Genomic DNA, 23,107 nt, shown 5'->3' on the forward strand with positions numbered 1-23,107 from the left:
TCACGCTATCAAGGAGAACTTGGACGCTAGATTCAGCAGTTTGGCTTGAAACTTGCAAACTGTTTTAACTTATGTCTGATAACTTTTCCTTCCAGGCTGCTTGGCAGTTTTCTTTCACTTGTTTCCTGTTCCTGCCAGCAGAATGCACACACAGCTGCAGTAACTACACACAATGTTGCAGAGAACATGGAGCAGCAACAAACATGTGTTGGTCTCTAATCACCCATTCAAACTGACATAGCGACAGAAGTCTGTTGTCACTTATATCAGCCAATCAGGGCTAGACTTGGTGTTGCTAAGCAGGGAAAGAAATAAACTCAATGATAATGACGTTCCAGTTTCTCATGAATACGAATCACTTTAAGCAAGTCTGCAGGTTTCATTTTAGTGTTTTTAATTAAACTCTTTGATGTAATCATCCTGAGTGCAAATCAAAAGTTGGACCTGTTCAGAAGTGTAGTTGTCAGGCATGTAACCGTTCCTGAAATACACCACGGTGACCTGTTTGCTGTCCCTGAAGTGAAAGTGACACAAAAGACACATTAATCCATGTCGACACACAGCGACCTCCACTTCCTGGAAGTCTCTCGTGCTGCTGTCCACTGGGAATCCCCATGGTGCCTCTTCCCAGTGTCTATGACATGTAACAAATATAATAAAATAGCAAGGAATTATAAAGTAAATGACAAGATTTTCCATTTAGTTTAATTTAACAGTAGTCATTTTGCAGAAGACAGACATTTGGTTACTATAGTAAAAACTATTATGTCAAATTAACCAAAAAGAAAAAGAGTCAACAAATGCAGACACTTGGCTGTCTTCAGCAACAAAAACACCATCAAAAAAGTCACAGTCATCAGAGCAACATCGGAGAAACAATAAAGTCTAACCATGGAAGGTATATAGAAACATATGCATAAAAACACAAAAACAAATAACATCAACAATGAGCACCTTTAGTTTTGCTGAAAGTGATATAGCTTTCTGTTCCCATCAACTGAAAGCGCCAACATTTCAGGTGAGCATGCTGGGCAGCTGAAGCTGACATCACAGCACAGCTGCTCTTCCTCATCAAGAAAGCTGTGCTGCACTGCATCGCTGTTGGCATGCCCAGTCTGTACGTACAGAAATATAACAGAGAAATAAATATTTGCATCTGCTTATTGAAAAACAATATCAAAGAAATACTTCACTCACCCTTCCCCCACACTTAGTACCACACTCCAACAGTTTTGCAAAAGCTTCCCTGGAGAATCATGGAGAAAATACTTTTAGTTCCTGGAAAGAGCTCAAGGGTCTAAGTGTAAAGAGTAGACATGTTGACAGATGCTGGCCAATATCCACTCCTAATCAGGTCCTTTAACTCAGGGCTGCACTGCTGCTGGCATGTTTGACATCTGTATGTCGCCTGGTGCACATCATAACGTTCTTGGACCAAAAAGAAAAATAAACAACATGACTAATAAATCACTCCCTTCACAAATGACTTCTATTAATGCAATACCATGTTCTGATTGTACAGCAAGGGCAGAAAACATGCTTCATCACACTATGTTCAAATCCATCACCCTAACCTAAATAGCAGGTTGCTGTTTACTATTAATGTTGATTAAAATCACTATTTTTCCTGCTGACACTGTGAAGTTGACTCTACATAAAACTACTGATACAGTACCTTGAGTCGGAGCCTGAGGCTGGGATCAGACAGCAGATGAATGCGGCGCTCCGTAACATCCTTAGTGATGCTGAGGTGGGAGGGAAGCTCTGCTTTCACATCAGGACTACCAATATCTTCCACATCCTCACACTCAGTGGGAGGGACCTCTGCAATGGCAGCACATGTACAGTTAGACCGCCAGTTTAGCAGTGAGGTTCAGATTTCTATGACTCTTAATTACAATGATCCATCTTCTCTACACTCTGAATCTAATCTCACCACCACTACAACCTATAGCTTATATTCCACTGGCCCGTAGACAGACCTATTACCTCGGTCTTCAGTGTCATCATCCTCTATTCCAAAGCTCTCTGCCAGTTCTTTCTGTTTGCAGTAATTCAGCAGGAATTGGCCAATGCTGAGGTCTTCCTGGTCACTGGAGCTTTGCCTGGAGCTGGCAGACTTACTGGTCCCGCTACAAGTGGAAGGAAACCACCTCGCTAAAGGAAAAACAAGACAACAATATGAACATAGGCTTGGTTACAATAAAATAAGTCAGTTGATCAAAATCAGTGTGACACAGACAATGACGTTTTTGGAAAGAGCCCATTAGTGACATTTAATTTATACATTTTTACTGTGAGGGCTTGTAAAACTTCTGTATGAATATTATTATGAATATTAATTCTACAACAGAAAACGACTCAGCATTTAAACCATCACGATGTATTAAATGTTTCCAAAGACACTGATAATTTGATAACAAGCAAAGTTATATATCCTGAAATGTACTCATTGATAGAAACTTTGAAAGGCAACACAGAAAAATGCGGTAGAGAATGCCTTGAGTCACATTTTCTTCCTTATCCTCTTTGACTCCCAGTATACGTGAGACTCAAGCTGACATCACTGTTGAAATCTTACCCAGTGCCTTCATGAGCGCGTGCAGCACGGAGCAGAAAAGAGCAGCTGTGTGCTCGTAGCTGAGATCCAGAGCCGTCAGCACATCCTGAACGATGTCCCCGACCACGGGCTGCAGTCAGAGTGAGTCAACATAACTGTCAACACCCGTGGAGCCTGGCCAACAAGACAGGATTACAATGAAATACAGTAAAAGCTCAGGGACGCACAGGCTTAAGCAGACAAAGAAGGAAATCGGGTAAACCCTCCAGCACTCATTTCTGTGTCCATTCTGGGCTAAAAACAAAAACACCTCATAACTACCTGTGGATGCTGGCTGAGCCTCTGAAGGTTGAGTGATATGTCATTAAGCAGGTAGTCAGAGTTCTCATTGATCAGTTCCTTGAGGGAAGTGTATCCACAGGCCTTACTGATGTCCTACATGGAGCTCAGCGCCGCCTGGCTCACCAGCAGTGTCTCCTCACCAGCTTTCTCCAGCACAGGATACAGCGAGGCCATCAACAAGGCACAGAAATTGCGGCCCACTGGCTGAGCACAGCAGGCGATTCCCCCGAGTTGGATGCACAGCTGACAGATGTTGCTGTTGAGCTAATGGATCATGGATGCAGATGTTGATGATGAAGGAATCACTTGGAGAGAGCTTGTATTTGAGTTGCTGGCATCACTGTTGTATATCGAGGGGAGTCTGGATGGACCGAGCAGCTACGCAAAGAGACAAAACCTGTGTTAAAGCACTGCTTTCTAACCACTTTTACACATGCACTGCAGCTCTGAAGTTTTCAATATATTGTCCATGCACGTGAGAACGCAAATGTCTGACACAGTTAGATCAAACATTAAACAGCCTTTAGCCTTCCTGCTCCTGAGTGAAAGCCTGTATTATATCTGACTGTGCTCATGTGGGGATAAGACAGATTAGCCTTTTCTCAAAGTGAAGAGTGGGGGCCAATTTAGGATCTTCACTCAAATTTAAAATACAAGGGAAACTGATGTATTTCCTTAAATAAACAAAAACCACACAAGCGCTTATAAAATGCTCATCCTACCCAGTCATATGCAAAGTGTTAGAATCAACGTGTGATCCACCTGCCACTAAGAGATATTATTTCTCTTTGGTAGATGGAAAAAATGGAATCAAACTCACTGTCAGTAGCTACAACAGCACATTTGTTATAATATGATGAATCAAGCATTTAGATATTAAATAGTATTGAGGGAGACAGGATCAAATACAGTGGGGCAAAAAAGTATTTAGTCAGCCACCAATTGTGCAAGTTCTCCCACTTAAAAATATGAGAGAGGCCTGTCATTTTCATCATAGGTATACCTCTAACTTGTCCGAGTTTTAAAGAACTGATTTGCAAATTATGGTGGAAAAGAAGTATTTGGTCACCTCATTTTTTGCCCCACTGCGTAATATACAAAGATATTTGTGGCAACTCGATGTGCTTTGTCCACTTTTATTATCGGATTGCTCTGTTAACCAAAGGGAATACCTCAGTTTATTGTATGTTTGACTATAATTTACAAAAAGACTAAAGCATCATTTCTTATCTTTTCTACAATAACTATCAAATGAACAAATGGAGAGTGCTCGCTCAAGTCATGGATCAAGTGACTTAAAGGGCCGTTTTCAAAGAAAACTACAAGTGTATAAGCAACCAAGGAAGTGAGTCCTACCTGGCCACTGGACAACATTCAGTGACAGTGCACTTGCTGGCATCTCCGGTGATTCAGTAGGGTGAATAAGGGATCTTGTCTCCTCCGTACTTAATGAGAGTGGTGTATCTGTCAGTCATGTCTGGCACATAAAACACCAGGTAGGTCCCATCATGGCTGTCACAGATATCTGCTTCTTGGGCTTCCCCTCTGGGTCCTTCAGGAGAAAACAAAAACTGTTACCTAAATATCAATGCTTTGAATACATTATTGTGTGGTCCACGTTCATGCACTCACAGTGATCTGCACTGCCAGCAGTCCCTCACCTGCATCTTTGACATCAATGGTGACCTTCACTGGCAGAGAGGTGGGCGCTCCAGTGGTGTTAAGGCCGGATCCACTTGCACGCACCTTGCTGGTATCATGGGTGGGCAGCACCTTCACCTTGTAAGGGCGGACCAAAGGGGAGAGAAGACAACTGGCTGTGGAATACAGTCTCACAAATGAAAGGAGCCTTATTTACAGAACCGAGTAAACCACGCAAAGAGTTTTCCATTTTCAAAGCTGGCCAGAGTGGAACACTGTAACATGTAACACCTAGAAGGTTCAGATGGCTGCAGTACTTTGCTAATTTGGATCAAAAGTTTGGGGGGAAAATGTAATTAAATCAAGTGATTGTAATGCTGTTACTTCCGTTGTGTAGTTAACCATCTATCATTTTAGATGTTTCATTAGCAGCCTGATGAAATTAGCTGTGTAGTTAGCCGACTTCTGCCATCCAAACAGATGAGGTGAATTATGCAGATCACTAGCACAGTACACAGATTACCACTTCTTATTCCAGCCAGACTTCAGGTACTTCATTCGAATCATGCAGTAACAACAAAGATTTATTACTACTGGCTTTTTAAATTGTGCTTCTTCTGTTCTAGAAAAACAGAAACATGTTATCACAGGGTTTTGTTTTTTTTTCAATGACATTTGTGTTGGTTGTGTCGGTTGCAGGCAAACATTTATCATAATGGTTACATATTAGGAAATAGCTTAAAATGTGTGCATATTTAACTTGTTGCACTGCCGTAGTGTTACCTGCGTGGGATCTCCTCATGAGCATATGACTGTACCCTGGATGATGATATGTGAGGAGCTTGAACTTGATTCGCTAGCAGAACCTAATTTGGCTAGCTTAGCGCACATGTCTTGTGGCAAGATATATGCACTTAAATGTTTTAAGTCATTGGCTGTTCTGCCAAATTGCCACCAACCTGCAACTTTGTGAGCTGACTGTTTCGCGATTTTTGTGTTTTAGACAACAAAAATAAAAGAAAAAGATGTACAGATCCAGGCTTTTCCTTTACTGTGGTAGTCGCATAGAATGACGTCACTGACACTGGTTTAATATGAAAACAAACTTTGCAAAAAAAAAAAGAAGAAGAAGTGAGTCGGCGTGTCATCTTTATCGAGCACCATACATGTTTTGCCTCACATTAAAATTATTACTTTTCCTTTTCAAAAACAATTTATATTCAGAGAAGTCAAATATAGCAAATTTGTACGGCTTCCACGGCCGGCAGGTGGCGCAGAACACTTGCCCGCCCCTGGCAACTTGAAGCACAGACAGGCGCTGGTTCGAGTCGAGGCTCGAACACTTACACACTCACTCACACACTCACTGACTTCAAATCCTCTCTGTGTCTTCAGTCTGCTAGGGGGATTCCTGGTCTGCGCAGGGAATCCCAATCCTTTTTTTTTTCTTTTCTTTTTTGGGCTGTTGGGGCCTGTATTTACAAAGCTGGGACTATCTCCGTTGTCATGGCTACCAAGAACAACGCCAGCTTGGGGGAGAGCGGAGAGCCGATAAGCAAACACTCATTCATCCTTTCTCCTCTTTCGTTTCACAGCTGCTGCGGTGGGAAACGCTGGGACTTGTGTGGCTATGCAGTTTTTGCATTGTTGGGAACTTTTAAGGACCAGCCTTGAATTTTACAGATTTGATAAGTGAAGCCTGGATATATAGTGAAGAGAGCTGGGATAATCTGGACAGAATCTGCAGGCTGCATCTCCAAATCACAAGTGGCTTTAGATCTGACTCTTACAGACAGGCATGCATGTCTCAGGGTGATTACACACTAACACATTGTGATTAATCACACACATTTGTATACATTTTATTAACAAGATAATAAAAAAACACTATACAAAATGTGTTTTTGTGACAGGCCGCTAGTAACAAAGTGCTCTCAAGGTTAAATACACATACCGGTAGACATTGAGGGCTAGCAGGAGGGACCATGCGCTTACCTGCTGCTCTCTGGCAGGTAGCTCCATGCCCTCCTGGGTTTTAAATGCACCTTAGAACACACATGCATCAACACTACAATGAGCGGGTGGAGGGAGGTTTGGAGTCTTCTCTCACCCCCATTCTCTGCGACCTGCTGGAGCGGGGGGGGCTAGGAGGAGGAGTTGGCCGTCCGACTGCGGTCTGGGGTGTGGGGCCTCCCTGCTGCTGCGGAGTCGGGGCGGTCTGCCTCCCCCCACCGCAGGGAAAAGGGTAATACCACCTGGGTCTGGGTGCAGTTCCCCCTCCAGGGGCAAGGGTACCTAGACCCGGTTTGTAGGGTACGCTTGGGGAGTGTGATCGTGTGTACAGCGTCTCTTTATGTCTGTCTCCACGTTGGTTGAGTGTGGAGTAAGTGCATATGAGAGCATGAGGGTGGGAATGGATGTTTGTATATGTGTGTGCCTGTATTTCTGTGTCTATATGTCAGGTTGGGTGTCAGGCGCCACCTCTCTGGGGACATCTCAGGCCCTCCAAGGTTTGGAGGCCTATCTCCCCCTACCACCACTTCCCCTGCCAGTGGCGGACTCCCTCAGACATCGGTGCGTTGGTGGTTCTTTGTGTCCGGGGATGGGCGTCCAGGTACACACCGGCTCACTCCTTGGCGGCCGCTTATCGGGGCCTGGAGCCTGGGGCTCGCTCGGGCCACTTCGGAGGTGGGGTGCCCCCGGCCTCTCGGCCTGGGGCTCGGTCACTCAGGCACGGCTGGCTGCCGGCGGAGCTCACGGGCGCGTCACTGCAACTCCCCCTGGCTTCTGCTCCGCGGCTGCTGAGTGAGCCCTCATCTGGGACTCTCCTCAGCTCTTTCTGGGACAGTGGCGCGGCTGCCCCTCTGTTGGTCTTCCTTGGTCTCTTGTGTTCTGGGGGCCTCTGGATGTCTGGAGTTTTGATCTCCTCCATACCTGCTTCATGCCCTGGAGGACGGGGCTGTGGCCCCCCCACACCCTCTAGCAGATCATTACATGAAGGAACCTTTTTAAAAAAAACAAGCGCATCCATGCTCACAGGTGTACACATGGGTGATCACACCCACAAACTACACCCTTTTTGGCTCCTACCTCAAAGCACACTGTGTTCTGTTGATCTTATGTGCTGCACAATAATGTTTAATATTTAGTATTTACTGTCATATTCCCATATATCATTGTGATGCTGTTTATTCTATTACTCTTGTTCTCTTCTGCTTGTTTTCTTTTTTCTTTCTCAGCAGGTGATCCAGGTGATCGATATATGCATTTTTTATTTCTTTTTTTTTTCTGCTCATTCTGTTGGTTTTTGTCTTTTGCCCTTCTCCCCCGTCCCTCTTCTCAGCTGTTTCTCTTTCCCTCTTTCTTTCTCCCCTTCTTTCCCCCAGTCAAGTCTGTCCCGTATTCAACAAGTGAAAATAAAATAAACAATAAAAGGTGAATCAAATGGACCATTACGGCAAGGCTGGGATGGTCAATTTGGTAAAGTAAATCCGTTGGGCATCTTTCTTTGCCTTTAGACAACAATTCTGATGGCAAAAGAGCCAAACGGGACAGGCAAAAAAAAAAGAAAAAAAGAAAAAAAGAAGTGGCTTTAGATCTGACTCTTACAGACAGGCATGCATGTCTCAGGGTGATTACACACTAACACATTGTGATTAATCACACACATTTGTATACATTTTATTAACAAGATTAAAAAAAAACACTATACAAAATGTGTTTTTGTGACAGGCCGCTAGTAACAAAGTGCTTAAAGATTTCAAATTGGTTCTTTCCCAAGTTTTCTGTTATGTGTACACATATTCCTTGAATTAGGTGCTTTTTAATTCTCCAATAATGGTCAGTGCAAAGTGTTTACACAAACAAACAAACAAACAAACAAACAAACAAGTGTTTACACAAACAAACAAACAAACAAACAAAAAACATTACTCAGAAAATGGTCAGGTACAAGAACTGGATTAAAAAGGATTGGAAAAAACAGATAATGTCCAATGAAATACTTCAGCGTGTGGCTCATGACTTTTGCACAGTACTGTAAATGTTATTAATAATGAAAGATATAAAGATGTAGCTTTCCCATTTTTAAAAAATTCCCATACACATTATTCTTTTCTTCTAGTGAAGGTGCCTCCTCCTTCAGACCTTAGGATAACTAATTTCTCAGACAGTGACATCACGGTGCGCTGGGAAGCTGCAGATGATGATGATGTTTCTTACCTCATTAAGTGGATCTCCCTAAGTGGAGGCGACCTGAGGCAGGTGGGGAAGAACTATTGAGTTGTTGGAGTACATATTATGAAATAAAAAATACAACATCTCAATAAACTGTTGTCCTGTGTCTTAAGGAGTATCAGATATCACTGTCTGCACTCTATGGAGATGGAGCTCAGAGTGAAGCTGTGGCCGTACGCTATAGCACCTGTGAGTCACACATTTTAACTATATCAGCTGCTGGTGGGAGCAGGCTCTCATGGATCTTTCTGGATATTTGCAGCGGGGACATGCTGGGGTCATTTTGGAGCAGGTTAATTTGTGTGCGCCACGTGTCATAATCAGTTTTGTTGTTAGGTCTGGGAACCTTACCGGAGAAGGTACGGAGTCTAACCTGGGACTGGATGTGTTTGACATCTTGCCTTCGTACGATATGCTCTACCACGACCTTCTGAATGTCAGGTGGATTCAAATCACTTACTGAAAGGGACGCACAGGCTTAAGCAGACAAAGAAGGAAATCGGGTAAACCCTCCAGCACTCATTTCTGTGTCCATTCTGGGCTAAAAACAAAAACACCTCATAACTACCTGTGGATGCTGGCTGAGCCTCTGAAGGTTGAGTGATATGTCATTAAGCAGGTAGTCAGAGTTCTCATTGATCAGTTCCTTGAGGGAAGTGTATCCACAGGCCTTACTGATGTCCTACATGGAGCTCAGCGCCGCCTGGCTCACCAGCAGTGTCTCCTCACCAGCTTTCTCCAGCACAGGATACAGCGAGGCCATCAACAAGGCACAGAAATTGCGGCCCACTGGCTGAGCACAGCAGGCGATTCCCCCGAGTTGGATGCACAGCTGACAGATGTTGCTGTTGAGCTAATGGATCATGGATGCAGATGTTGATGATGAAGGAATCACTTGGAGAGAGCTTGTATTTGAGTTGCTGGCATCACTGTTGTATATCGAGGGGAGTCTGGATGGACCGAGCAGCTACGCAAAGAGACAAAACCTGTGTTAAAGCACTGCTTTCTAACCACTTTTACACATGCACTGCAGCTCTGAAGTTTTCAAGATATTGTCCATGCACGTGAGAACGCAAATGTCTGACACAGTTAGATCAAACATTAAACAGCCTTTAGCCTTCCTGCTCCTGAGTGAAAGCCTGTATTATATCTGACTGTGCTCATGTGGGGATAAGACAGATTAGCCTTTTCTCAAAGTGAAGAGTGGGGGCCAATTTAGGATCTTCACTCAAATTTAAAATACAAGGGAAACTGATGTATTTCCTTAAATAAACAAAAACCACACAAGCGCTTATAAAATGCTCATCCTACCCAGTCATATGCAAAGTGTTAGAATCAACGTGTGATCCACCTGCCACTAAGAGATATTATTTCTCTTTGGTAGATGGAAAAAATGGAATCAAACTCACTGTCAGTAGCTACAACAGCACATTTGTTATAATATGATGAATCAAGCATTTAGATATTAAATAGTATTGAGGGAGACAGGATCAAATACAGTGGGGCAAAAAAGTATTTAGTCAGCCACCAATTGTGCACGTTCTCCCACTTAAAAATATGAGAGAGGCCTGTCATTTTCATCATAGGTATACCTCTAACTTGTCCGAGTTTTAAAGAACTGATTTGCAAATTATGGTGGAAAAGAAGTATTTGGTCACCTCATTTTTTGCCCCACTGCGTAATATACAAAGATATTTGTGGCAACTCGATGTGCTTTGTCCACTTTTATTATCGGATTGCTCTGTTAACCAAAGGGAATACCTCAGTTTATTGTATGTTTGACTATAATTTACAAAAAGACTAAAGCATCATTTCTTATCTTTTCTACAATAACTATCAAATGAACAAATGGAGAGTGCTCGCTCAAGTCATGGATCAAGTGACTTAAAGGGCCGTTTTCAAAGAAAACTACAAGTGTATAAGCAACCAAGGAAGTGAGTCCTACCTGGCCACTGGACAACATTCAGTGACAGTGCACTTGCTGGCATCTCCGGTGATTCAGTAGGGTGAATAAGGGATCTTGTCTCCTCCGTACTTAATGAGAGTGGTGTATCTGTCAGTCATGTCTGGCACATAAAACACCAGGTAGGTCCCATCATGGCTGTCACAGATATCTGCTTCTTGGGCTTCCCCTCTGGGTCCTTCAGGAGAAAACAAAAACTGTTACCTAAATATCAATGCTTTGAATACATTATTGTGTGGTCCACGTTCATGCACTCACAGTGATCTGCACTGCCAGCAGTCCCTCACCTGCATCTTTGGCATCAATGGTGACCTTCACTGGCAGAGAGGTGGGCGCTCCAGTGGTGTTAAGGCCGGATCCACTTGCACGCACCTTGCTGGTATCATGGGTGGGCAGCACCTTCACCTTGTAAGGGCGGACCAAAGGGGAGAGAAGACAACTGGCTGTGGAATACAGTCTCACAAATGAAAGGAGCCTTATTTACAGAACCGAGTAAACCACGCAAAGAGTTTTCCATTTTCAAAGCTGGCCAGAGTGGAACACTGTAACATGTAACACCTAGAAGGTTCAGATGGCTGCAGTACTTTGCTAATTTGGATCAAAAGTTTGGGGGGGAAATGTAATTAAATCAAGTGATTGTAATGCTGTTACTTCCGTTGTGTAGTTAACCATCTATCATTTTAGATGTTTCATTAGCAGCCTGATGAAATTAGCTGTGTAGTTAGCCGACTTCTGCCATCCAAACAGATGAGGTGAATTATGCAGATCACTAGCACAGTACACAGATTACCACTTCTTATTCCAGCCAGACTTCAGGTACTTCATTCGAATCATGCAGTAACAACAAAGATTTATTACTACTGGCTTTTTAAATTGTGCTTCTTCTGTTCTAGAAAAACAGAAACATGTGATCACAGGGTTTTGTTTTTTTCAATGACATTTGTGTTGGTTGTGTCGGTTGCAGGCAAACATTTATCATAATGGTTACATATTAGGAAATAGCTTAAAATGTGTGCATATTTAACTTGTTGCACTGCCGTAGTGTTACCTGCGTGGGATCTCCTCATGAGCATATGACTGTACCCTGGATGATGATATGTGAGGAGCTTGAACTTGATTCGCTAACAGAAACTAATTTGGCTAGCTTAGCGCACATGTCTTGTGGCAAGATATATGCACTTAAATGTTTTAAGTCATTGGCTGTTCTGCCAAATTGCCACCAACCTGCAACTTTGTGAGCTGACTGTTTCGCGATTTTTGTGTTTTAGACAACAAAAATAAAAGAAAAAGATGTACAGATCCAGGCTTTTCCTTTACTGTGGTAGTCGCATAGAATGACGTCACTGACACTGGTTTAATATGAAAACAAACTTTGCAAAAAAAAGAAAGAAGAAGAAGTGAGTCGGCGTGTCATCTTTATCGAGCACCATACATGTTTTGCCTCACATTAAAATTATTATTTTGCCTTTTCAAAAATAATTTATATTCAGAGAAGTCAAATATAGCAAATTTGTACAGCTTACACGGCGGGCAGGTGGCGCAGAACACTTGCCGGCCCCTGGCAACTTGAAGCACAGACAGGCCCTGGTTCGAGCCTCGGCTCGAACACACTCACTGAGTTCAGGTCCTATCTGTGTCTTCAGTCTGCTAGGGGGATTCCTGGGCTGCGCAGGGAATCCCAATCCTTTTTTTTTCTTTTCTTTTTTGGGCTGTTGGGGCCTGTATTTACAAAGCTGGGACTATCTCCGTTGTCATGGCTACCAAGAACAACGCCAGCTTGGGGGAGAGCGGAGAGCCGATAAGCAAACACTCATTCATCCTTTCTCCTCTTTCGTTTCACAGCTGCTGCGGTGGGAAACGCTGGGACTTGTGCAAAAACTGCATAGCAGTTTTTGCATTGTTGGGAACTTTTAAGGACCAGCCTTGAATTTTACAGATTTGATAAGTGAAGCCTGGATATATAGTGAAGAGAGCTGGGATAATCTGGACAGAATCTGCAGGCTGCATCTCCAAATCACAAGTGGCTTTAGATCTGACTCTTACAGACAGGCATGCATGTCTCAGGGTGATTACACACTAACACATTGTGATTAATCACACACATTTGTATACATTTTATTAACAAGATTAAAAAAAAACACTATACAAAATGTGTTTTTGTGACAGGCCGCTAGTAACAAAGTGCTTAAAGATTTCAAATTGGTTCTTTCCCAAGTTTTCTGTTATGTGTACACATATTCCTTGAATTAGGTGCTTTTTAATTCTCCAATAATGGTCAGTGCAAAGTGTTTACACAAACAAACAAACAAACAAACAAACAAACAAGTGTTTACACAAACAAACAAACAAACAAAAAACATTACTCAGAAAATGGTCAGGTACAAGAACTGGATTAAAAAGGATTGGAAAAAACAGATAATGTCCAATGAAATACTTCAGCGTGTGGCTCATGACTTTTGCACAGTACTGTAAATGTTATTAATAATGAAAGATATAAAGATGTAGCTTTCCCATTTTTAAAAAATTCCCATACACATTATTCTTTTCTTCTAGTGAAGGTGCCTCCTCCTTCAGACCTTAGGATAACTAATTTCTCAGACAGTGACATCACGGTGCGCTGGGAAGCTGCAGATGATGATGATGTTTCTTACCTCATTAAGTGGATCTCCCTAAGTGGAGGCGACCTGAGGCAGGTGGGGAAGAACTATTGAGTTGTTGGAGTACATATTATGAAATAAAAAATACAATATCTCAATAAACTGTTGTCCTGTGTCTTAAGGAGTATCAGATATCACTGTCTGCACTCTATGGAGATGGAGCTCAGAGTGAAGCTGTGGCCGTACGCTATAGCACCTGTGAGTCACACATTTTAACTATATCAGCTGCTGGTGGGAGCAGGCTCTCATGGATCTTTCTGGATATTTGCAGCGGGGACATGCTGGGGTCATTTTGGAGCAGGTTAATTTGTGTGCGCCACGTGTCATAATCAGTTTTGTTGTTAGGTCTGGGAACCTTACCGGAGAAGGTACGGAGTCTAACCTGGGACTGGATGTGTTTGACATCTTGCCTTCGTACGATATGCTCTACCACGACCTTCTGAATGTCAGGTGGATTCAAATCACTTACTGAAAGGGACGCACAGGCTTAAGCAGACAAAGAAGGAAATCGGGTAAACCCTCCAGCACTCATTTCTGTGTCCATTCTGGGCTAAAAACAAAAACACCTCATAACTACCTGTGGATGCTGGCTGAGCCTCTGAAGGTTGAGTGATATGTCATTAAGCAGGTAGTCAGAGTTCTCATTGATCAGTTCCTTGAGGGAAGTGTATCCACAGGCCTTACTGATGTCCTACATGGAGCTCAGCGCCGCCTGGCTCACCAGCAGTGTCTCCTCACCAGCTTTCTCCAGCACAGGATACAGCGAGGCCATCAACAAGGCACAGAAATTGCGGCCCACTGGCTGAGCACAGCAGGCGATTCCCCCGAGTTGGATGCACAGCTGACAGATGTTGCTGTTGAGCTAATGGATCATGGATGCAGATGTTGATGATGAAGGAATCACTTGGAGAGAGCTTGTATTTGAGTTGCTGGCATCACTGTTGTATATCGAGGGGAGTCTGGATGGACCGAGCAGCTACGCAAAGAGACAAAACCTGTGTTAAAGCACTGCTTTCTAACCACTTTTACACATGCACTGCAGCTCTGAAGTTTTCAAGATATTGTCCATGCACGTGAGAACGCAAATGTCTGACACAGTTAGATCAAACATTAAACAGCCTTTAGCCTTCCTGCTCCTGAGTGAAAGCCTGTATTATATCTGACTGTGCTCATGTGGGGATAAGACAGATTAGCCTTTTCTCAAAGTGAAGAGTGGGGGCCAATTTAGGATCTTCACTCAAATTTAAAATACAAGGGAAACTGATGTATTTCCTTAAATAAACAAAAACCACACAAGCGCTTATAAAATGCTCATCCTACCCAGTCATATGCAAAGTGTTAGAATCAACGTGTGATCCACCTGCCACTAAGAGATATTATTTCTCTTTGGTAGATGGAAAAAATGGAATCAAACTCACTGTCAGTAGCTACAACAGCACATTTGTTATAATATGATGAATCAAGCATTTAGATATTAAATAGTATTGAGGGAGACAGGATCAAATACAGTGGGGCAAAAAAGTATTTAGTCAGCCACCAATTGTGCACGTTCTCCCACTTAAAAATATGAGAGAGGCCTGTCATTTTCATCATAGGTATACCTCTAACTTGTCCGAGTTTTAAAGAACTGATTTGCAAATTATGGTGGAAAAGAAGTATTTGGTCACCTCATTTTTTGCCCCACTGCGTAATATACAAAGATATTTGTGGCAACTCGATGTGCTTTGTCCACTTTTATTATCGGATTGCTCTGTTAACCAAAGGGAATACCTCAGTTTATTGTATGTTTGACTATAATTTACAAAAAGACTAAAGCATCATTTCTTATCTTTTCTACAATAACTATCAAATGAACAAATGGAGAGTGCTCGCTCAAGTCATGGATCAAGTGACTTAAAGGGCCGTTTTCAAAGAAAACTACAAGTGTATAAGCAACCAAGGAAGTGAGTCCTACCTGGCCACTGGACAACATTCAGTGACAGTGCACTTGCTGGCATCTCCGGTGATTCAGTAGGGTGAATAAGGGATCTTGTCTCCTCCGTACTTAATGAGAGTGGTGTATCTGTCAGTCATGTCTGGCACATAAAACACCAGGTAGGTCCCATCATGGCTGTCACAGATATCTGCTTCTTGGGCTTCCCCTCTGGGTCCTTCAGGAGAAAACAAAAACTGTTACCTAAATATCAATGCTTTGAATACATTATTGTGTGGTCCACGTTCATGCACTCACAGTGATCTGCACTGCCAGCAGTCCCTCACCTGCATCTTTGGCATCAATGGTGACCTTCACTGGCAGAGAGGTGGGCGCTCCAGTGGTGTTAAGGCCGGATCCACTTGCACGCACCTTGCTGGTATCATGGGTGGGCAGCACCTTCACCTTGTAAGGGCGGACCAAAGGGGAGAGAAGACAACTGGCTGTGGAATACAGTCTCACAAATGAAAGGAGCCTTATTTACAGAACCGAGTAAACCACGCAAAGAGTTTTCCATTTTCAAAGCTGGCCAGAGTGGAACACTGTAACATGTAACACCTAGAAGGTTCAGATGGCTGCAGTACTTTGCTAATTTGGATCAAAAGTTTGGGGGGGAAATGTAATTAAATCAAGTGATTGTAATGCTGTTACTTCCGTTGTGTAGTTAACCATCTATCATTTTAGATGTTTCATTAGCAGCCTGATGAAATTAGCTGTGTAGTTAGCCGACTTCTGCCATCCAAACAGATGAGGTGAATTATGCAGATCACTAGCACAGTACACAGATTACCACTTCTTATTCCAGCCAGACTTCAGGTACTTCATTCGAATCATGCAGTAACAACAAAGATTTATTACTACTGGCTTTTTAAATTGTGCTTCTTCTGTTCTAGAAAAACAGAAACATGTGATCACAGGGTTTTGTTTTTTTCAATGACATTTGTGTTGGTTGTGTCGGTTGCAGGCAAACATTTATCATAATGGTTACATATTAGGAAATAGCTTAAAATGTGTGCATATTTAACTTGTTGCACTGCCGTAGTGTTACCTGCGTGGGATCTCCTCATGAGCATATGACTGTACCCTGGATGATGATATGTGAGGAGCTTGAACTTGATTCGCTAACAGAAACTAATTTGGCTAGCTTAGCGCACATGTCTTGTGGCAAGATATATGCACTTAAATGTTTTAAGTCATTGGCTGTTCTGCCAAATTGCCACCAACCTGCAACTTTGTGAGCTGACTGTTTCGCGATTTTTGTGTTTTAGACAACAAAAATAAAAGAAAAAGATGTACAGATCCAGGCTTTTCCTTTACTGTGGTAGTCGCATAGAATGACGTCACTGACACTGGTTTAATATGAAAACAAACTTTGCAAAAAAAAGAAAGAAGAAGAAGTGAGTCGGCGTGTCATCTTTATCGAGCACCATACATGTTTTGCCTCACATTAAAATTATTATTTTGCCTTTTCAAAAATAATTTATATTCAGAGAAGTCAAATATAGCAAATTTGTACAGCTTACACGGCGGGCAGGTGGCGCAGAACACTTGCCGGCCCCTGGCAACTTGAAGCACAGACAGGCCCTGGTTCGAGCCTCGGCTCGAACACACTCACTGAGTTCAGGTCCTATCTGTGTCTTCAGTCTGCTAGGGGGATTCCTGGGCTGCGCAGGGAATCCCAATCCTTTTTTTTTCTTTTCTTTTTTGGGCTGTTGGGGCCTGTATTTACAAAGCTGGGACTATCTCCGTTGTCATGGCTACCAAGAACAACGCCAGCTTGGGGGAGAGCGGAGAGCCGATAAGCAAACACTCATTCATCCTTTCTCCTCTTTCGTTTCACAGCTGCTGCGGTGGGAAACGCTGGGACTTGTGCAAAAACTGCATAGCAGTTTTTGCATTGTTGGGAACTTTTAAGGACCAGCCTTGAATTTTACAGATTTGATAAGTGAAGCCTGGATATATAGTGAAGAGAGCTGGGATAATCTGGACAGAATCTGCAGGCTGCATCTCCAAATCACAAGTGGCTTTAGATCTGACTCTTACAGACAGGCATGCATGTCTCAGGGTGATTACACACTAACACATTGTGATTAATCACACACATTTGTATACATTTTATTAACAAGATTAAAAAAAAACACTATACAAAATGTGTTTTTGTGACAGGCCGCTAGTAACAAAGTGCTTAAAGATTTCAAATTGGTTCTTTCCCAAGTTTTCTGTTATGTGTACACATATTCCTTGAATTAGGTGCTTTTTAATTCTCCAATAATGGTCAGTGCAAAGTGTTTACACAAACAAACAAACAAACAAACAAACAAACAAGTGTTTACACAAACAAACAAACAAACAAAAAACATTACTCAGAAAATGGTCAGGTACAAGAACTGGATTAAAAAGGATTGGAAAAAACAGATAATGTCCAATGAAATACTTCAGCGTGTGGCTCATGACTTTTGCACAGTACTGTAAATGTTATTAATAATGAAAGATATAAAGATGTAGCTTTCCCATTTTTAAAAAATTCCCATACACATTATTCTTTTCTTCTAGTGAAGGTGCCTCCTCCTTCAGACCTTAGGATAACTAATTTCTCAGACAGTGACATCACGGTGCGCTGGGAAGCTGCAGATGATGATGATGTTTCTTACCTCATTAAGTGGATCTCCCTAAGTGGAGGCGACCTGAGGCAGGTGGGGAAGAACTATTGAGTTGTTGGAGTACATATTATGAAATAAAAAATACAATATCTCAATAAACTGTTGTCCTGTGTCTTAAGGAGTATCAGATATCACTGTCTGCACTCTATGGAGATGGAGCTCAGAGTGAAGCTGTGGCCGTACGCTATAGCACCTGTGAGTCACACATTTTAACTATATCAGCTGCTGGTGGGAGCAGGCTCTCATGGATCTTTCTGGATATTTGCAGCGGGGACATGCTGGGGTCATTTTGGAGCAGGTTAATTTGTGTGCGCCACGTGTCATAATCAGTTTTGTTGTTAGGTCTGGGAACCTTACCGGAGAAGGTACGGAGTCTAACCTGGGACTGGATGTGTTTGACATCTTGCCTTCGTACGATATGCTCTACCACGACCTTCTGAATGTCAGGTGGATTCAAATCACTTACTGAAAGGGACGCACAGGCTTAAGCAGACAAAGAAGGAAATCGGGTAAACCCTCCAGCACTCATTTCTGTGTCCATTTTGGGCTAAAAACAAAAACACCTCATAACTACCTGTGGATGCTGGCTGAGCCTCTGAAGGTTGAGTGATATGTCATTAAGCAGGTAGTCAGAGTTCTCATTGATCAGTTCCTTGAGGGAAGTGTATCCACAGGCCTTACTGATGTCCTACATGGAGCTCAGCGCCGCCTGGCTCACCAGCAGTGTCTCCTCACCAGCTTTCTCCAGCACAGGATACAGCGAGGCCATCAACAAGGCACAGAAATTGCGGCCCACTGGCTGAGCACAGCAGGCGATTCCCCCGAGTTGGATGCACAGCTGACAGATGTTGCTGTTGAGCTAATGGATCATGGATGCAGATGTTGATGATGAAGGAATCACTTGGAGAGAGCTTGTATTTGAGTTGCTGGCATCACTGTTGTATATCGAGGGGAGTCTGGATGGACCGAGCAGCTACGCAAAGAGACAAAACCTGTGTTAAAGCACTGCTTTCTAACCACTTTTACACATGCACTGCAGCTCTGAAGTTTTCAAGATATTGTCCATGCACGTGAGAACGCAAATGTCTGACACAGTTAGATCAAACATTAAACAGCCTTTAGCCTTCCTGCTCCTGAGTGAAAGCCTGTATTATATCTGACTGTGCTCATGTGGGGATAAGACAGATTAGCCTTTTCTCAAAGTGAAGAGTGGGGGCCAATTTAGGATCTTCACTCAAATTTAAAATACAAGGGAAACTGATGTATTTCCTTAAATAAACAAAAACCACACAAGCGCTTATAAAATGCTCATCCTACCCAGTCATATGCAAAGTGTTAGAATCAACGTGTGATCCACCTGCCACTAAGAGATATTATTTCTCTTTGGTAGATGGAAAAAATGGAATCAAACTCACTGTCAGTAGCTACAACAGCACATTTGTTATAATATGATGAATCAAGCATTTAGATATTAAATAGTATTGAGGGAGACAGGATCAAATACAGTGGGGCAAAAAAGTATTTAGTCAGCCACCAATTGTGCACGTTCTCCCACTTAAAAATATGAGAGAGGCCTGTCATTTTCATCATAGGTATACCTCTAACTTGTCCGAGTTTTAAAGAACTGATTTGCAAATTATGGTGGAAAAGAAGTATTTGGTCACCTCATTTTTTGCCCCACTGCGTAATATACAAAGATATTTGTGGCAACTCGATGTGCTTTGTCCACTTTTATTATCGGATTGCTCTGTTAACCAAAGGGAATACCTCAGTTTATTGTATGTTTGACTATAATTTACAAAAAGACTAAAGCATCATTTCTTATCTTTTCTACAATAACTATCAAATGAACAAATGGAGAGTGCTCGCTCAAGTCATGGATCAAGTGACTTAAAGGGCCGTTTTCAAAGAAAACTACAAGTGTATAAGCAACCAAGGAAGTGAGTCCTACCTGGCCACTGGACAACATTCAGTGACAGTGCACTTGCTGGCATCTCCGGTGATTCAGTAGGGTGAATAAGGGATCTTGTCTCCTCTGTACTTAATGAGAGTGGTGTATCTGTCAGTCATGTCTGGCACATAAAACACCAGGTAGGTCCCATCATGGCTGTCACAGATATCTGCTTCTTGGGCTTCCCCTCTGGGTCCTTCAGGAGAAAACAAAAACTGTTACCTAAATATCAATGCTTTGAATACATTATTGTGTGGTCCACGTTCATGCACTCACAGTGATCTGCACTGCCAGCAGTCCCTCACCTGCATCTTTGGCATCAATGGTGACCTTCACTGGCAGAGAGGTGGGCGCTCCAGTGGTGTTAAGGCCGGATCCACTTGCACGCACCTTGCTGGTATCATGGGTGGGCAGCACCTTCACCTTGTAAGGGCGGACCAAAGGGGAGAGAAGACAACTGGCTGTGGAATACAGTCTCACAAATGAAAGGAGCCTTATTTACAGAACCGAGTAAACCACGCAAAGAGTTTTCCATTTTCAAAGCTGGCCAGAGTGGAACACTGTAACATGTAACACCTAGAAGGTTCAGATGGCTGCAGTACTTTGCTAATTTGGATCAAAAGTTTGGGGGGGAAATGTAATTAAATCAAGTGATTGTAATGCTGTTACTTCCGTTGTGTAGTTAACCATCTATCATTTTAGATGTTTCATTAGCAGCCTGATGAAATTAGCTGTGTAGTTAGCCGACTTCTGCCATCCAAACAGATGAGGTGAATTATGCAGATCACTAGCACAGTACACAGATTACCACTTCTTATTCCAGCCAGACTTCAGGTACTTCATTCGAATCATGCAGTAACAACAAAGATTTATTACTACTGGCTTTTTAAATTGTGCTTCTTCTGTTCTAGAAAAACAGAAACATGTGATCACAGGGTTTTGTTTTTTTCAATGACATTTGTGTTGGTTGTGTCGGTTGCAGGCAAACATTTATCATAATGGTTACATATTAGGAAATAGCTTAAAATGTGTGCATATTTAACTTGTTGCACTGCCGTAGTGTTACCTGCGTGGGATCTCCTCATGAGCATATGACTGTACCCTGGATGATGATATGTGAGGAGCTTGAACTTGATTCGCTAACAGAAACTAATTTGGCTAGCTTAGCGCACATGTCTTGTGGCAAGATATATGCACTTAAATGTTTTAAGTCATTGGCTGTTCTGCCAAATTGCCACCAACCTGCAACTTTGTGAGCTGACTGTTTCGCGATTTTTGTGTTTTAGACAACAAAAATAAAAGAAAAAGATGTACAGATCCAGGCTTTTCCTTTACTGTGGTAGTCGCATAGAATGACGTCACTGACACTGGTTTAATATGAAAACAAACTTTGCAAAAAAAAGAAAGAAGAAGAAGTGAGTCGGCGTGTCATCTTTATCGAGCACCATACATGTTTTGCCTCACATTAAAATTATTATTTTGCCTTTTCAAAAATAATTTATATTCAGAGAAGTCAAATATAGCAAATTTGTACAGCTTACACGGCGGGCAGGTGGCGCAGAACACTTGCCGGCCCCTGGCAACTTGAAGCACAGACAGGCCCTGGTTCGAGCCTCGGCTCGAACACACTCACTGAGTTCAGGTCCTATCTGTGTCTTCAGTCTGCTAGGGGGATTCCTGGGCTGCGCAGGGAATCCCAATCCTTTTTTTTTCTTTTCTTTTTTGGGCTGTTGGGGCCTGTATTTACAAAGCTGGGACTATCTCCGTTGTCATGGCTACCAAGAACAACGCCAGCTTGGGGGAGAGCGGAGAGCCGATAAGCAAACACTCATTCATCCTTTCTCCTCTTTCGTTTCACAGCTGCTGCGGTGGGAAACGCTGGGACTTGTGCAAAAACTGCATAGCAGTTTTTGCATTGTTGGGAACTTTTAAGGACCAGCCTTGAATTTTACAGATTTGATAAGTGAAGCCTGGATATATAGTGAAGAGAGCTGGGATAATCTGGACAGAATCTGCAGGCTGCATCTCCAAATCACAAGTGGCTTTAGATCTGACTCTTACAGACAGGCATGCATGTCTCAGGGTGATTACACACTAACACATTGTGATTAATCACACACATTTGTATACATTTTATTAACAAGATTAAAAAAAAACACTATACAAAATGTGTTTTTGTGACAGGCCGCTAGTAACAAAGTGCTTAAAGATTTCAAATTGGTTCTTTCCCAAGTTTTCTGTTATGTGTACACATATTCCTTGAATTAGGTGCTTTTTAATTCTCCAATAATGGTCAGTGCAAAGTGTTTACACAAACAAACAAACAAAAAACATTACTCAGAAAATGGTCAGGTACAAGAACTGGATTAAAAAGGATTGGAAAAAACAGATAATGTCCAATGAAATACTTCAGCGTGTGGCTCATGACTTTTGCACAGTACTGTAAATGTTATTAATAATGAAAGATATAAAGATGTAGCTTTCCCATTTTTAAAAAATTCCCATACACATTATTCTTTTCTTCTAGTGAAGGTGCCTCCTCCTTCAGACCTTAGGATAACTAATTTCTCAGACAGTGACATCACGGTGCGCTGGGAAGCTGCAGATGATGATGATGTTTCTTACCTCATTAAGTGGATCTCCCTAAGTGGAGGCGACCTGAGGCAGGTGGGGAAGAACTATTGAGTTGTTGGAGTACATATTATGAAATAAAAAATACAATATCTCAATAAACTGTTGTCCTGTGTCTTAAGGAGTATCAGATATCACTGTCTGCACTCTATGGAGATGGAGCTCAGAGTGAAGCTGTGGCCGTACGCTATAGCACCTGTGAGTCACACATTTTAACTATATCAGCTGCTGGTGGGAGCAGGCTCTCATGGATCTTTCTGGATATTTGCAGCGGGGACATGCTGGGGTCATTTTGGAGCAGGTTAATTTGTGTGCGCCACGTGTCATAATCAGTTTTGTTGTTAGGTCTGGGAACCTTACCGGAGAAGGTACGGAGTCTAACCTGGGACTGGATGTGTTTGACATCTTGCCTTCGTACGATATGCTCTACCACGACCTTCTGAATGTCAGGTGGATTCAAATCACTTACTGAAAGGGACGCACAGGCTTAAGCA

At 42.5% G+C, this 23,107-nt stretch overlaps 1 protein-coding gene across 1 annotated transcript; it reads right to left on the minus strand.

Annotated features, from left to right (window-relative positions):
* Positions 1 to 1,359: 1,359 nt before the first annotated feature.
* LOC146623948 (TELO2-interacting protein 1 homolog) lies at positions 1,360 to 2,594 on the minus strand. Its single transcript, XM_085364211.1, has 4 exons — positions 2,582 to 2,594; positions 1,990 to 2,157; positions 1,676 to 1,824; positions 1,360 to 1,428 (listed from the first exon to the last, which is right to left on the minus strand). Exons 1-4 carry the CDS (start codon positions 2,592 to 2,594, stop codon positions 1,360 to 1,362), a joined length of 399 nt encoding a protein of 132 aa, XP_085220337.1.
* Between the last annotated feature and the right edge of the window lie 20,513 nt (positions 2,595 to 23,107).

The sequence above is a fragment of the Diplotaxodon limnothrissa genome, linkage group LG10 (assembly GCF_057381915.1).
Source record: "Diplotaxodon limnothrissa isolate DT_005_m linkage group LG10, D_limnothrissa_male_GT1.1, whole genome shotgun sequence".
Classification (NCBI taxonomy): domain Eukaryota; kingdom Metazoa; phylum Chordata; class Actinopteri; order Cichliformes; family Cichlidae; genus Diplotaxodon; species Diplotaxodon limnothrissa.